This window comes from Nanorana parkeri, unplaced genomic scaffold (assembly GCF_000935625.1).
Source record: "Nanorana parkeri isolate BGI_ZX_2015 unplaced genomic scaffold, ASM93562v1 scaffold352, whole genome shotgun sequence".
NCBI lineage: Eukaryota > Metazoa > Chordata > Amphibia > Anura > Dicroglossidae > Nanorana > Nanorana parkeri.
In genome coordinates this window covers 1261350-1278116 of record NW_017306620.1, presented here as the reverse complement: position 1 = coordinate 1278116, position 16767 = coordinate 1261350, and the positions used below count along the sequence as shown (strand labels likewise).

Genomic DNA, 16767 nt, shown 5'->3' with positions numbered 1-16767 from the left:
ATATATATATATATATATATATATAATTACCTTTTCAGTTGTTTCCTTGAAGCAGGATTACACATAGGACTCTGGGTATGACAGAGGGAGGGACAAGACTGACAGGGTTATTCACAAACGGGTGAAGAGTTTGGAGAAGTGAACAATCTAGGACAAGATAGCTGATGTGGAAAAATTCTCCAATTCAGCTCACTTTCCAGATCAGCTATGTCGTCCTAGATTGTTCACTTCTCCTGCCTTCTCCTAACTCTTCACCCTTTTGTGAATAGACCTGTAAGAGATGGTGCTTTGACCACCCAAGTCTCGATCTTTAACCCTATGTTATGACAGTCCTTCTCATTGTGTTAACAACTGATAATTACATCTGCCAGCACAGTACAGACAGGATTAATTGGGGCAAACACAACTCCACAGCTCCCATTATAAACATTATATAGCAATAGAGAACTCAGTAGGATTTTTCAGTCCCGGAGTTTTCAAAAAAAAGCATTTAAAAATGTGAACATCAGTGTTTTAATATGTTTTTAAAGTTGTGCTACATACATGGGAACATGTAACAAATACAAAGGAGATGCTATCCCAATTTTAAGATGTAAAATGTTTCTGGAAGGAGCAATGGCTTAAAGCTAAACAGTAACTGAAAATGAAATTGGGGTGGGAGGAGTGGTAGAGAGCTTGCAGCACTGTTGCTCTATGAAGAGCATTCTTGCTCTCTGCAGGAGATTGTCATCTTAGAATCTGCACACCAGTGTATGCCGGGGTGTTTTTTCACTTATCGCTGCATACAGATTTATTAGAAATCAGCCAGAAAATTTTAACTGGCAGAATATCCTCACTTTTCTAGGTGAGAAGCTTTTCAGCCTCCCCTAGTGCAGCACTGTCAGTTCTCACACCAAGCAGCCATTCATATGCTGCTCGGCACAGAGTGTCAGCTTTAGGTGGAGTGGGCTGGAGCTATGGCTGCAACAGTGCTCCATCCATACTTGCATTGCTTACAGCTTTCTTGCATTTCCTGTAGAGGTGCCGTCACGTTCTGGCTCCCAGCATCTCTACAGGACGAGGAAGGGGGCTGTACAAGCAATGCACATATGGGTGAATTTTTTTTGGATTGTGTCTGTAGTTGTGTGTGCCTGTCAGTGTTTTTGAGGAGCCTTCACACTAGTACAGTGTGTTAATCGAACAGTCCTGTGTGATTAACGCACTGTACCATGCAATCACACCTACTACGGATTCTGTTGTGGGAGGTTCATTGTGTTGCCATTCATTTGAACGGCACCCCAAACACACCTCCCGACCACAGTTCAATTGCCTGCACCACAACGAGCAGTACTGCAATGCTGTGTGTTCCATTGACGTGCAACTTGGGTTGCAACTTAATGACCAAGGACAAATGTGGGTCCTGAGGTTACACAGGTTGAGAACCACTGGACTAAGGTCATCAGTTTTGTAGCCCTGAGGTAAATATCCTTTTGGTGACCTCCTAGGGATGCATCGATAACGATATTTGGGCGAGTACTTGTACTCGCCCAAATGCTCCGATGCCTAGCCCGATACTTCCTGTATCAGGAAGCCGGCTCCATACTCCCTTGTCACTTGTGACGAGAGAGCGTGGAGCCGACTTCCCGGCCAATCAGGATGACGCGCTGCCCGGCTTCCTGATTGGTCGGGAAGCTGGCCAATCAGGAAGCCGGGCGCCCTGTAATGATGCAGCGCAATGGGGACGGCTTCCTTGCTAATGGGGAAGCCGGGTGGCGAGTCTTTACACGCTGCCCGGCTTCCTGGCTAATCAGGAAGTCAGGTGGTGAGTCATTACATGCCGCCTGGCTTCCTGAATATCGGTACTCGGTACCGAAATACCGGTATCTGTGCATCCCTTGTGACCTCTTAATGTAGCACAACGTATTGCTGTCAGAATTCTGCATTAGCTGCAATCACTTTAGTGGAAAGTCTACCAAGACAAGCAATGTATCTAGCAAGACGAGCGAGGTGAAACAAATAAATGGCAATTTCATCTTCGTAATACTCAAATCGACCACAGGGGTGTGGAATTCCTGTCGCCCGACGCCCGGGACATGCATTTTCGGGCGCCAGGCAAGTAGCTTTTTTTTTTTTACATTTTAGCCCTGCTCCGGACAAGCAGAGCTAAATGTACAGCATGGGGTCGCTCGTTTTTATACAAGTGATCTAATTAGATTATTTGTATGAAAGGATTCGTTGAGTGCTGCCGCCATTCCACTGTGTGCCATATTGTGGTAGCCAAGCAGCAGAACTCTCCTTCACGCACAATGTACATTAAAGGAGAACTATGGGGTCAGTGTTTTTCCCCTAAGTGTTATGGGAGGACATAAACGAGCGTCCTCCCATGACCCAAAGCTCAGTATATTGGGAGCTGCAGCTCACTATAATACTGAGACCGCCGCAGCCGACACGGATCCTGACATTACTGTCGGGATCCACCCAGCTGCATGATTGACAGCTGGCCCTGCCTATCTAGAGGCAGAGCCAGCTGTACCCGCCCCCTCCCCCGTTCGTTCCTCCAGTCAGTGCTGGAGGAGCGGGGCGAATCCCTGCAGGAAGCCGTGGGTGACGGTTACGGCTCTCTGCAGGGACAGGATTAAGAAGTGAGCGAGCGCCGGTATGTGTTCCCTCACTTCCTGATCTATAGAGCCGCCTGTGACAGTTTCATTGTCACACGTCAGCTCGAACTATGAGGCTGAGTGAAAATCACTCACCTCAGTCCTCATTTAAAGAGCAAGCTCACTTTCCCAAGTAATATGGGAAAATGGAATTACCCAATCAAATCTGGCCCGGCCTCTCCCAGAAAGCCCCCCCCCCCTTCCCCCGTGGCTATACTTACTTTTCGGTGAACAGTCCTTACCCTCCGCCTGTACAGTCCAGCCCTGTGCATTTAGAATTTTGCTGGCAAATTGCAAGCACTCCTTGGTCAGCGTGGTCAGGTGACCACGCTGACCAATGAGAAGCACTATTTAGCACAGTCAAATACAGTTTTGATTAGGGATGTACCAATACAGAATATTTGGGCAAGTACTTGTATTCGCCCAAATGCTCCCATACCTTCTCCAATACTGGAACTTCTGATCAGCGGAAGATTTCCTCTGACCGGCAGTGCCGCAGGGGAACATGGAGCCAGCTTCCCGCGCAGTCAGGAAGTGGGGTAGCGACTAATGACACACCCCGGTTTCCTGATTGGCTGCGAAGCCGGCTTCCCAGCCAATCAGGCCATTATTCACCGCCTGGTTTCCTGATTAGCTGGGAAGCCGGTTTCCTGGCCAATCACGATCAGGCCGGCCAAACAACATGTAGTCGGCTTCCCTGGCAATCAGGAAGATGGGTGGCATGTCAGCTTCCTGATGGCATGGAGCAGGCTTCCCGGGCAAACGGAATCATTGCATGTGCTCGATACCCAAAAACCTATATCGATGCATCCCTAGTTTTGATTAAAACAATTTTTTGGTATTGGGACAAGTAGATTGTCATGATGGACAAGTAGATTCGGCCCCCGCTTTAGCCCTTGGTCAACTAGTTTTTTATTTTTTTTTATTTCCACACCTCTGGACCAAAAACAGCTTTATGTAGATTTTCTGCAATGATTTTACTTTTCTTTCTTTGACTAAATGTAAAGCAGGAAATGCCTGACTGTCGATATCAACACTGGCTTGTTATGAATGTTGAAGTACTTTTTTTTTTCAAATTTTGGTGTGAAGTTTTCAGTTCTTGACTTTGATTGATAATTTCATGTATTTCTGTGCCATTCTTGCTTACTGTAGAAAAGTACTTTGACATGAAAAAGAACCAGTGTAAAGAAGCATTAGATATCTATAAGAAATTTCTGGCCCGGATGACCAAACTGTCAGAATTCCTCAAAGTGGCAGAGGTGAGTCGAGTCAGTCATGCACCAAAGGGGCCTTATTTAGCTCTTGGCACTGGTACAGTAGCATGCATTGTGCATGATAATACAATTTGAATGCTGCAAAAAGAATCTTGGTTTGCCAACTGTCATTGAACACAAGGCCACTATCACCTAAGTAATGCTTTCTTTCTGCTTGATACCATTGTCATTCTTCTTTGGGTTTGTCTTGTGGACAACCGCAATCTCTTTGTTTTTGTTACTTTGATATAACATTTCTTGCCAAAATGTTTGACTCTATTCCATACTTGTATTGAATTGCATTAGCAGCAGTTGCATGATATTTACAAGACAAAGATTGGCATATGCGTGCAAGTTTTAAATTGCCTGATTACTTCTGTAACGCTTGTGATATTTGTGGTTCGCAAGTGCCACTGTACCAGTCCATAACCTTAGTAAAGTCCCTTTTTCCATCATAATATGTGTTTGTAAACATTCAGAACCCACAACACTCTCCATTGCCGCTGCATGAAATAATGTACACTTTTCTTTTCCCCTTTATTGTGAACTCAGCAAGTTGGAATTGATCAGGGTGACATTCCAGATCTTACTCAGGTCAGTGTGCATTTCACATTCATCTATATAGTATCATTTCCAATTCCTTCCATGCCTCTGTTTATTACTTTATCCATAAACCATTGTCCTGAGAAGTTTTCTCTTCCATATATTTTATATATGGAGACCCTTCATGTGAACTGGTGAACTCATATGTCATTATCCACTGGTGGATTTGGGTCTTAACTGTTCCATTATTCAAGTTTTTCATCTTAACACAGTGTCACATTGTTCTGGTAATAATGGGCAAGACTTGGTCTGGTCAAACTTGTAATTGTCAACAGGTGGCTGAAGATTACCATGTGTTTGTGAACTTTTTTTGCCGTGGGCTAAATGTTCTTTAAAATGATCATGCCACATCTATGGTTATATAAATTAATAACTTATTATTTGACGTGTGTGTTATTGATAATGCTACAAATTGTGCACGTGTGGAGGGAGGGAGCTGTCTGTAAAAACGGATACATGTAAACCATGACTCTGCATCATAGTGGTGCCTGGCCTTTTGTCATGTTGGACCACATAATTTACACGCACATACTTATCAGACCTCATATATACCTTCAAATGGAATTGTGGCTAATGGGTTAAAAGTAGGGATGCACCGATATATCGGCCGCCGAAACATATCGTCCGAAAAGTGGCACTTTTGGCTAAATGCCGAAAGTGCCGTTTTCCTGCCGATCGGTGCATCCCAGGTTTCTGTGCTCCCCGCTGGGCGCTGCTCTGTGTCCCAGCGGGGAGGAGAGGAAGTGTGATAGCCGGCCGAGTGCTGCGGGAGGAGAGCGCTGTGAGCGGCCGGCGTCTCTCTTCCCACACCGCTCAGCCCTCTGTCACAGATTGGGAGATCGGTGTGGGGGCCGAGACATCCAGCGCTGTCACAGGAGGCTGTGCTCTCCTCCCTACACCGCTCGCTCAGCCTCCTGTGACAGCGTGTCAGGGAGGAGAGTGGGTACAAACAATCAGTGATCGCTGAGTGTTTGTAGATAATTGAGGACATAGCATGTTGACTATATCCTCAATTATGAATGAATGGGAGTGAGCGACATCCCCTCCTGTTCATTCATAATTGTGGTTATAGTAAACATACTGTATTCTCAAGTTATCAATGAACAGGAACACTCATAGAGGCTTCCTGATCATTGATAACAGGGGACACAGAAAAAAAGATTGAGGTCTCTGTGTTCTCAATCTCTTTTTCTATTTTAAAAGGGAAATATCAGGGGTCTGTTTTTAGATCCCTAATATTTCCCCAAAGCCCGTAAAAGTAAAGTAAAAAATTAAAATATTTAATATATAAAAAATTAAAATTTATAAAAAATTAAACATTTGAAAAAATTAAAATAAAAACCATTTTCGGTCTGACAATTTTTTTTATTTTGGTTTTCGTTTTCGGTTTTTAAATTTCTATTTCGGTGCACTTCTAATTAAAAGCTTAAAAGAGAACTATGAGGTAAGTGTTTTTTTTCCCCATAGTTCTCTTAAGGGTCACAAGAGGACATATACTAGCATCCTCCAGTGACCCAAAGCTCAGTATATCGTGAGCTACAGCTCGCGGTATGCTGAGACCGCTGCAGCCGGGATGGATCCCGACATCACTGTTGAGATCCACCCAACTGCGTGAGTGACAGCGTGCTCTGCCTATCTAGAGGCAGAGGCAGCTGTGCCCGCCTTCTCAGCGCTGGAGGATCGGAGCAGCGAGGGGGGGAATCCCTGCAGGGAGCCGTGATTGACAGTCGCGGCTCTCTGCAGGAAGATGATCGAAAAGGTGAGTGAGCCACGGTATGTGTTCATTCCCCGATCTATTGAGCCGGCGTGTGACAGTTTCATTGTCACAGGCTGGATCCAACTGTGAGGATGAGTGATTTTCACTCGGCCTTATAGTTCTCCTTTAAGGAAGCTAGAGAATACTTTTAACATACATTTTGCATTTTACCTTCATTGTTCGGTCAAAACATAAGAGTGTATCCTCCCATTTACCTAGTCCACTCTTGAATACAGTTTACTGATCCCATTGATGCAACATTGGTGTGAATGAACAATAATCCTGTTCATTAAAAGAAAGTTTGATAGTTCTCATCTGCTGGAAATATGCGAAGAATGAACCCGTGTACCATAAAGTAACCAGTTAGCAGTAATCATCAGGCATCTTTAGCCAGAATGTGCATTATATACCTGGCTCTTATGAAATATCCAACCCTGGGGAACTGTAAGGCAAAATTAGTTTGCTGTGCTGTCTTGTTAGCTAAATCATAGTGCTTTGGGAACCCATTGTCATGTATTAATGTTTATTTGTAAAACTAAGATTGTGTATGTCTGCGTGTATATATAATATAGAAAACAGTTTCCAAAGTTGTTAGTTCAAAGAATAGTGGTGAGTATAACCAATGTACTGACCTACATCATTTCATATGGGCATAGCTCATTGGTTTTAGCCATTTTATGCCAGACAAGGAATTACCTTTTGTGACTAAGCAATCCCCGAAACCTGCACTGCTTTATGTGATATGGTATTCAGCTGTACATTAAAATATATTACTTGTAAAAATATTAATATAGAAACATATATGTTCTGATATCTAGAAGGAATTCATGTACGAAATGTTGACTTTTTGTTTGAAACAACCCTTTTTCTACGCTTGGTTATTGCTAACTGACAGCTATTCTTCTACAGGCACCAAGCAGCTTGCTGGAGGCACTTGAACAGCACTTGGCATCCCTTGAAGGTAAAAAGACAAAGGAACTGTCAGCTGCTAGCAGGTAAGTTCCACTAAAATTTACTGTCAATATATGGGTCACAATTTTGCTTTTTAAACTGTATTTATTTATTTTGCTGTCAACTACAAGTCTTTGTTGATATCCCAGCTTGGCCCAGACTGTGGCCACAGCTGCTATAAGCAGTTGGTTCTGTCTGAGTCTGTGGTGGGAACGAGAAAGTGCTAAGCTGTGGTTATGAATATTCATGACTTGTTTGGTGATAATCCAGTTAAAAGTACACTAATCTAATCAGAGGGTTGGTTCATTCTATTAATCTCTGTGAGAAATGTGTAGTTATCAGCCGTGAAAGCTATTAGTCCGACGCTGAATACTACCAAGCTGGAACCCTGACTCTAAATGCAAGTGTTATATTCTTCCCAGTACCTAATAGTATTTAGATAAAACTCAATACTACCTATCACTGTGCTATCCAAAACAACCTATGAAATGTAATATTAAGCTGCTGTGACAACGAAAGAACTGGAATCAGGTGGAAGCCTTGTTGTTAAGCTTGAGAATTGTGTATGGAGAACATTGAGCATTTTAAGATCTCTATAATGAAAGGTCCCTCATATCTGGTGAGTGTGTAATTCTGAATGTAGACCGAGATCACAGTGGGAGCACCAGAACTGGAAATTTAATTTCAAGACTTATTGGAAACAGAGACTTTTGTTCACCATTTTGATTTGGACACATGAGGGCTGCATTGAGAAAATGTTTATAAAAACTATGTTTTGTTTTGTATAAATTATTTAGTGTTGTTTACCCTGTATACTTTTATGATTAATTGTATTCAGGCAAGTCATAAGAAAGTTTGATTGGTCATTAAATCATCATTAAAATGTATCTCCAGTTTTGTTGACCATAATATCTCCTCCAGGAGATAGATGGATATCCATCTAACTTTAGGATTGCTTGTGGGTTCACGCCTTAAGGGCAGGTTCACACCATTTTCCCGACCAGATCTGGGTGTGAAAAAATGGTGTGAAACTGCCCGCAGTTCCAGTGCATTCCACTGCAGTGGTGTGAACAGGAGCCTGAAATAGCATAGGGATACATTAGGATGCATTTTGGGTCCGGAAACAATCTGATGTGGTGCGTATGGCCTTACAGTTTACAGAACTCCCCAAGGAAGCAACATTTGATATTTTGTTTACTGTTCTAGAAAACAGAAGTTGCTGATTAAAATGGAAAGATAATATTTAATAATGCGCTGTTAAAGTGACTACTGTAGTGGTTATATGTGCTATTTCTTTCCTAAATTGGAGTTTTCCTTAAATGGGAAATTGGCAACTGTAGTATTAGTTTAGATGAATATTACATTTACCCTATGAGGAAGAAATATTGTGCAATATGTCCTGTATTCCTCTTTATTTAACCATTTTTTTTCTCCTTGATAGAGCCAGCACATTATCCAGTGCGGTATCATCTCTTGCTTCGACTGGTTTGTCATTTTCTAAAATGGATGAAAAAGAAAAACAGCAGGCTCTGGAAGAGGAGCAGGCACGATTACAAGCCCTTAAGGTAATGGTAAGAAAGCATTTTTACCACCTTAGTTCCAGAATCTTTCACTCTCCACCCTTAATCTTTGCAATACTAGACCAAATGTTGATGTTATTGTGCACCGGTTTACTCAACAATAAAATCCACTGGTATGCAGAGTAGTTAAAACATTAAAGTGTATTTCCACTTTTGCAGTTACGTTTAAGAAAACCTCTCAATATGTTTGTGTTCCTATTCGCACAGCATACCAAAAAAAAATGCCTTGCCTTTTTAGATGCTTTTGTTGCAGCAGGCAAACTGGCTGAAAAAGTCTGCCCTTATGGAAAGACTGACAGGGCTATTCACAAAAGGGTGAAGAGTCTGGAGAAGGCAGGAGAAGTGAACAATCTAGGACAACAGAGCCGATTTTGGAAAAGGTTTTCCGTTCAGCTATGTTGTCCTAGATCGTTCGCTTCTCCTGCCTTCTCCAAACTCTTCACTCTTTAGTGAATAACCCTGTAAGATCAGAACTGTGTAGAATGTGTTTTTTTTTCATTAACATACAATGCAGAAGTCAGGGTTGCAATCGTTTAACCCTTTGTTAGGACATGCAGGGTTCAAATTATAATGACATCCCCCAGCACAGTACAGACCCCTCACATCCCCTCCTAACATTACAAAGAAGGAGAAGAAAAGTAAAGTTTTAGCACATACATTGCAATTTAAACGGCAAGAACTTTTTTTTTTTTAGCTTCTGCTATGTGAATTGGAACATGTAACAAATATAATTGGGATGTTATCCCAATTTGGCTGTGAAGTGGAAATACACTTTAAGCCTTTTTTAGGGCATATGGGACCTTAACTTGGTAATGGAAAAATACCCAATATATATAATAAGCAAAGAAATTCCCCAAGCGTGAACAAGTCACAATTTTCATGCTCTCACTGTGATCAGCCTGATTGGTAGCCATTCAGAATGGTAAATGATTTCACTACCATATTCCACAGTGGTGCTCGCAGGCACTGTGCATGGCTTAAGTAGGACTTTAAAATCTTAATATATTGCAATTATATCAGTCCTTACCAGATGCAGGAAACCTGTATTACAGGTGCACCCTGTATTAAGTCTTTCTTTCCAAAACAAATGTTTGTATCTCTATAGTAGAAAAAAACTAACCACAAAATGTACACAAAACTCACTAGATCTCTGTTGTCCACTTATGACCTATGAATCCACAAATGTGGCCCTCCACCTTAGTTAGCTGCAGACTTCTCCTGGAGTAGCAAATAGAGAATAATGTTGTGCCTAATGAACTGGACCTCTTGCTTCACATTTAGAAATCTGTAGAATGAGACATAATGACTGATCATACATACGGCTCTTCACTCACCTCAGGGCTCTACAGCCAGAGTGGTCTAGACTTCAATAGGGGGAAGACATGTGTTGTACTTCTAGTGTGAGTTTAACATCTAGTTATAAGATGACATTGAAATGTGTGTAGTTCCAATCATTAGGCAAGTGGTGTTTGGTTGATGGAATTAGGATCTGGAGGGATGCATTATTCAGATGGAGAAAAATAAATCACTATTAATGTCCTTTTAAAGCAAATCCACAATAGGGGCTGTGATTATTATATGAATGCTACTTTTTTTTTCTGGCCATTCACTTTGTATGAGAAAGAAAATCTAGCTTTCATGCCTATGAACTTGGACAGCACTGACCTGTATAATTCATGCATATTCAAAGTGCGCAACAAGAGCTTGTTTTCTTCTGTCAAGGAAGGAAGGAAGAAACGTTTGATAACCTTTTTGATAACTTTGTTTTGGTCTGCAGCAGTCATAACTCACAATAACACACTTTTGCACTTTCCTGATGAAGCTCATAACTCCAGATACTTTGTACTTGGTGAAAGTCATGCTAACGTTCTCCAAAATACTGGGGTAGTTCAGTGTTATGCATTAATGTGAATTTACTAAATTTTAGGAGCAACGACTAAGAGAAATTTCTGTGTCAAATTCTACTTCTACATCAGCCTCACCTAGCACTTTATCTGGGAAAAGTGTCAATACTACAGCTGTTGATTTGTTCTCAACACCTGCACCAACCACAAACAGGTGAGTTATTGCCTTCTGTCAGTCTCATAAGTAACCTGCGCGCGTGATCATCTTACACCGATCTGGTTGAATTGTGGTGGTGCTGGCATTATGTGGCTTTTCTCCTGCTTGCACTGATGCATAAATGCATGCTGTTGCATTCCAAGCGGGTAGGTTTATGGAAAGCTGTAGGCAGTCAAATTGTGCTCGAACATCCCATTGCACTCTGACATCTATGGCTACATAAATCATGCATGATCATTTATTTAATTGGTAACAGTCGTAGTAGCTATTCTGTGACTATTAATATCTGTTATTCAAGGATCTGTGCATGCAGATAAACTAGCTAAAGATCCTGCTGATAATGCAAACGTGTACAGAATAAACATGCATAACCAGAAAATGATATATGTGCTAGTTTTGTGCTGCGTTGGTCACCATTTTCCAGCTAAAAGAGCTTTAACCACTTCAAGACCAGGTGTTTAGACCCCCTTCCTGGCCAGGCCATTTTTCAGTATTCAGTGCTGCGATACTTTGACTGATGTTAATTCCGTCATGCAACGCTGTACTGAAATGAATTTTATAAAATTTTTTGGGGAGAGATAGAGCTTTATTTTGGTGGTATTTAATCACCACTACGGGTTTTATTTTTTACATTGTTAGGAAACGCTTATTATTACCTAGTTTTGACGGGGTCACGTCAGTTAAATAGACACCAAACATATCAAGCTTTAAAATTGCGCGCACCTGCGACATCGCAGAAAACTACCATTCGCTCGTGCGCGCACGAGGGGGGCGTGTCTGAGCGGACGTCTAAAGATGCCCGCTCAGATCTAGAGAGCTCCGGCCGGCCGTTTTTTTTTACTACGGCCGGCCCGGAGGTGGTTAAACATGAGGGGGGGCAGTATTGTTCAATAGAAATTCAACTGTTCATGTCTCTCCTGTTTTGTTCTCATGACAGGTATGCTTAAACTAAGTTGTAATTAGATGATTTTTTTTTAAGCACACATATCATAACAGAAGTATGGAGGATACCTCCTTTCCAGAAGTCTAGTTGCCTGACTTTATCTGCCTTAAGTACTTTGGAGTCACAGTCTCGGAACAAACATGCAGTTAATGAATGTCGGAGAAAAGTGAGAATTCCTGATCTCCTATAGTTGTTTGAAGTCATTGACTCAAATTACTGACCGCAAGGCATAAAAGCCAGGCAGCATTTTCAGATGTCCGCTGTGGCAGGCTTCACATATCTCATATTATTTATTATTTCTTAATGCCGATTTAATATTTTGAATTGTGTGCTTAACTACCTTCCGTCCATGGCCGTTCGTGAACGGCCGGACGGACGTCTGCGAGGAGCTGGAGGGCGTCTTAAGACGTCCTGCCCCTCCCCCTTCTCGTGTGCGGCACTCAGCGCGCACACGAGAGGGAAAACTGTAAGCATGTAAACAGCCAGCGATGGCTGTTTACATACAAGCGATCAGGCGTCTCTAGAGACGCCCGATCGCTTGCAGGAGCTGCGAGTGTGCGCCTCCCCCCGTACCTTTGTCTGCTCGTCGCCGCTGCCGGTCCGTGATCCGATGTGACCGGCACGGCTGGGACCGGCACGGCGACGCTCTAACAGCAGATCAAAGGGAGATCATTACTTGATCATCCCTTTGATCTCTCTTCCTGTCCCCGAATGCAGGAAGTGATGTATATTACATCACTTTCTGCATTCAGTGTCACTCTCCGGTGCAGAACACCGGAGAGAAGCTGATGAAGCAGATGAGATGAGAAGCAGGTCTTGGAGACCCCTGATGTCTCCATAAAGAGGACCTGTTTGGTGAATTGGCTATTACATAGGGGATTCCTTAGTCCCCTATGTTATAGCAATAAAGTTGTCTAAAAAAAAAAAGTTAAAAAAAATTACAGCATTAAAAAAAAATAAAGAAGCTAAAAAAAATATTCACAAATAATTATTAAACAAAATAACACAAAAAATGTTTTAAAGTCCCCCGCCCCCCCCACATACACACGCAAACATGCGTCAGGTGCGCCTATGTACAAAAACAACGATTGCGCCCATTACGCCGCACGTTATATATCGCCGCGAACGTCGCAGTGAGAACAATAATTCTAGGGCCATTAATCACTGATGACACTAAACTGATGAGCGGTAAATACGTTTAAAGCGTCCCCTGTTGCCAATTTTGGTTGCGGGAAATTTTCTGCGATTTCGTGGGCGCGTGCAATTTTAAAGGTTGACATGTTTAGTGTCTATTTACCCGACGTGACCCCGTCTTTTTATATTATACCAAAAAATTGGGGTGAAAATAAATGTTTCATAACATTTTATAGGGAAACATGTTTTTTTTTCAAAATTTAGGGTACTTTTTTTGTTATATAGTAAAAAATAAAAACCCCAGTAGTGATTACCACTAAAAGAAAGCTCTATATGTCCCCAAAAAATGGTATGAAATTCATTTCAGTACAGCATTGCATGACGGAATAAACATCAGTCGAAGTATCGCAGCACTGAATACTGAAAAATGGCCTGGCCAGGAAGGGGGTGAAACACCATGGCCTTTAAGTGGTTAAATATCTGAATGTGATCATAGCTGAATGTTTGAAGTTTTTAGGTTGTGGTTGGGAGGGCTGAGGGTGCTGCAAAACTAGAAGTTAAAACGTATAATTATATGCAAAAACATTTAAAAAAATAAAACATAAAGTTACCAAAAAGGTAATTGCTTACCTCTGTCTCCGCCGTTCTCTCCCGTCCAAAGAGCTGAAGTTTCTCGAGCGGCTGAGCAGGATAATGAGGTAGGCACATGCACCATACAGATCTTTGGCGGGAAGAAGAGGAGAGACACAGTGGAGGTGAATTCATGCAGCCGCGAGCGTGCATGTCGGACAGACTCCGTGGGACAGGTAGAGAAAGGAGTCTCTGCTGGATCAGAGACCGGCACCAGTGCTGGAGGGATTGCTGAATACAAGTGGAAGGAAGATCGGCTCAAGAGGCATCATTTTAAGGTAAGTCCTTAAAGCAGCAAGGGGGGGGGGGGTATTTGTGACTTTACTGTTGGACCAAGAAATGAAGCCATCTTCTCTCTTTACATTATTTGGAGTTGGTCACTATAAACAGATTGTTTTAGCATTCACTGATGGGTACAGGAATGATTTGGACAATGGCAAACTAAAAGAATTGTGCCCAGCCTGGCATAGCCCTCCTACTCCCAGCATGCCTGGTTTTTGCTAGTGACCAGGAGGATGGAAATTATTTTTCTTCTCTACTGATAATAGTCTAACCTTTTGTTGCTAGCCATATATTTCATGAATTAAGATGACCCCTTTTTTTCTTCAGTGAAGATTCTTCTACAAGCTGCATGAGCTGGTTTCCATACACAGCTATCTGGATCTGCATTCCTTCAGCAGTAGCGTTGTACTTGACCCTGATTGACTGAATGATTGCGGGGCTAGGAGGGTTCCTGAACTGTCATCTTTATCCTGTAAATAACCTTTTGGTCTTGCATAGGTGGTGTTTAGGCCCAGAACTTTCTTCCTTCCTACGCTAGTTTTGGCCTTTTCACCTCAACAAAAACATTGTTCTTCTCTCCCTCTATCCAGCACAGGTTCATCAGAAGGAGATTCCCCCTCCTTTGTCTGTACACTCTCTACTATATTTGTGAGTGTCTTTTGGACTTGTCAGCATCAGGCTAGTGTTTCACAGATTTGCAAGGCCCCCAGCTGGTCTAATGTTTACACATTCTCCAAGTTTTACCAGGTGGGTGTTGAGGCTTCATCTGATGCCATCTTAAGGTCCTTCAGGGGGCTTTGAGCTGCAGGCAGTCCCCAACTCTGTTTTTGTGAGCCTGGTAGTGTTTTGTTGCTGTTGCCCACTCCTCAGTTGGACTGCTTTTGGATGTACCAGCAGTCTCTGATTTCCTGTGTCCCTCAGTGAACACTAAAGAAAATGGGATTTTTGTATTCCTATCGCCCGACATCCGGGACATGCAGTCCCGTGTTTTCTTTCTACATTTTAGGAACCAGGGGTCTTGCTGCACTCCTTACCGGAACATCTAGGGACCCGTGAAGAAGGGTGGCTGATTGTAGTAACCATGGGTGGCACTGTGAGAAACTCAAATGAAGAAATAAAGTCACCAGCACTCCAAATGGTAATTTAGCAATAGTCCATTTATTGACACATCATTCCAAGCCTGATAAAGGGGACCCCTTGAGGCCCCGAAAGCGCTTGCATAGAATGGCAATGTGTCAATAAATGGACTATTGCTAAATTACCATTTGGAGTGCTGGTGACTCTATTTCTTCATTTTATTTCTTCTTTCTACATTTGGCCCTGCTGCTTATAAAGCAGGGTAGCCATTTTGTACAAGTGATTTTGGTGGCTGTATAGCCACCCAGATAACTTGTAAGCAACATGCTTGTCCGTCCCGTCACCCCCCCTCCTTGGCCCGTCCCCTTCGCCGGCCACCTCTCTCTCCGTCGTGGTTTTTGGTTTGGGATCCAGGACCACGGCAAATAACTCCCAGGATGGAGAGCGAAGAGCAGACCAGAGAATGTCGGTTCTCCAATCTGCTCTGTGTGATCAGTGACAAAGGAGCTCTGCACTCGCAGCGCTCTGGTCTCACCTGTCACATGTGGGGCTGAACAAAAGATCCAGCACATCTCCTGCATTGGAGTGCAGGCTTCATAAAGAGAGCCTGTCACCTTTTGAATGTTATCACACTGGAGCTTGTTAACACCTGTTTGATAGCAATAAAGTTAAGTGAAAAAAGTAAAAAACTATTTAAATTAAAATGTAAAAAAATGTAATTGATAAAAAGTTAAAAATAAAACCCAAAAAATAAAATGAAAAAAAGTAAAAATATGAATAAAAACCAACCCTGTTGCCCCCGACATCTGCATGTGAATAAACGCACGCGTAGGGCATTGTGTCTGTGTGTGCGTGCTGACTGCTGAAATTAACACGCACAATGTGCATTGAAAGGTAAGGTCACTTTCCCAAGTAATTTGGGAAAATAGAATTCCCCACTCAACTCTGGCCCTCGGTTCCCCCCCGCTATACTTGCCTTTCACCCCTGCTACACTTGCCTTTTGGCGAGAGGTTCCTTCCTGTCCGCCGTATGGGTGTATCTGTATCCCGTAATGCCTTCCAGCGCAGCCCTGCGATTTTGGATTTTGAATTTCATTTGCAAATTTTCAGCACTATTAAATATGGTTTTGGTTCAAATTAATTTGTGGTATCGCGACAAGTAGATTGTCATGAAGGACATGTAGATCGAGTCCCCGCTTTATTCCTTGGACCAGTTTGTTTATTTTTTGGGGGGGGTTTTTGTTTGTTTTTCCCACACCCCGGCATAAAATCCATTTATTGTAGTTCATTGGGAGACACAAGTATCTCTGTTCATGCTCTCGGTACTGCTTTCTACAAAACAGAGGCATGCTTGGAGGAGTAGAGGTTATACTGGGTTGGCCAAAGTTCTAATGCTTACCAGTGTCCAAATCCTTCGGCAGGTGACAGGGTAACGGTCTCTGAATTCTTGTGTCCCTCAATGAACTACAGTTTATTTTATGCTATACCAATCCTTGTATTCATATATCAGATTTCTTAGTGATATGATGGCCTGTTTTGATGGCAGATTATTATTGTTGCGTATGGATTATTAAGTTATTCTAAATGCATGAAGCTATATTTTGAATTGATGTTAAACATGCAAAATCACCAACTTTATATTTTTTGTTTAGTGCAATCAATACCCAAACTTTCTTTTTCAGCATGCCCAATCTTAGCAGTGATCTGTTCGACCTGCAACCAGCATTTGTGCCCACTGTACAAAGTACTCCTGCCATTGCAACTTCTGTAAAAAGCACATGGGGAGGTGAGATTAGTTTTCTTTTTCTCTCTCTCTATTCCCCCCCCCCCCCAGTGTTTCATTCAATTGGTTTTTGTGTTT

The 16767-nt window shown here is 42.4% G+C and overlaps 1 protein-coding gene across 1 annotated transcript in view; it reads left to right on the top strand.

The window, feature by feature from the left end:
* LOC108788815 (phosphatidylinositol-binding clathrin assembly protein-like) overlaps window positions 1–16767 on the top strand; it is a 65467-nt gene that overhangs the window by 24677 nt on the left and 24023 nt on the right. The window contains exons 7-12 of the mRNA XM_018558672.1: window positions 3789–3895; window positions 4442–4483; window positions 7158–7243; window positions 8641–8764; window positions 10707–10837; window positions 16589–16692. Coding sequence (XP_018414174.1) covers window positions 3789–3895; window positions 4442–4483; window positions 7158–7243; window positions 8641–8764; window positions 10707–10837; window positions 16589–16692 — 594 coding nt within the window. The remainder of the gene's footprint in view (window positions 1–3788; window positions 3896–4441; window positions 4484–7157; window positions 7244–8640; window positions 8765–10706; window positions 10838–16588; window positions 16693–16767) is intronic.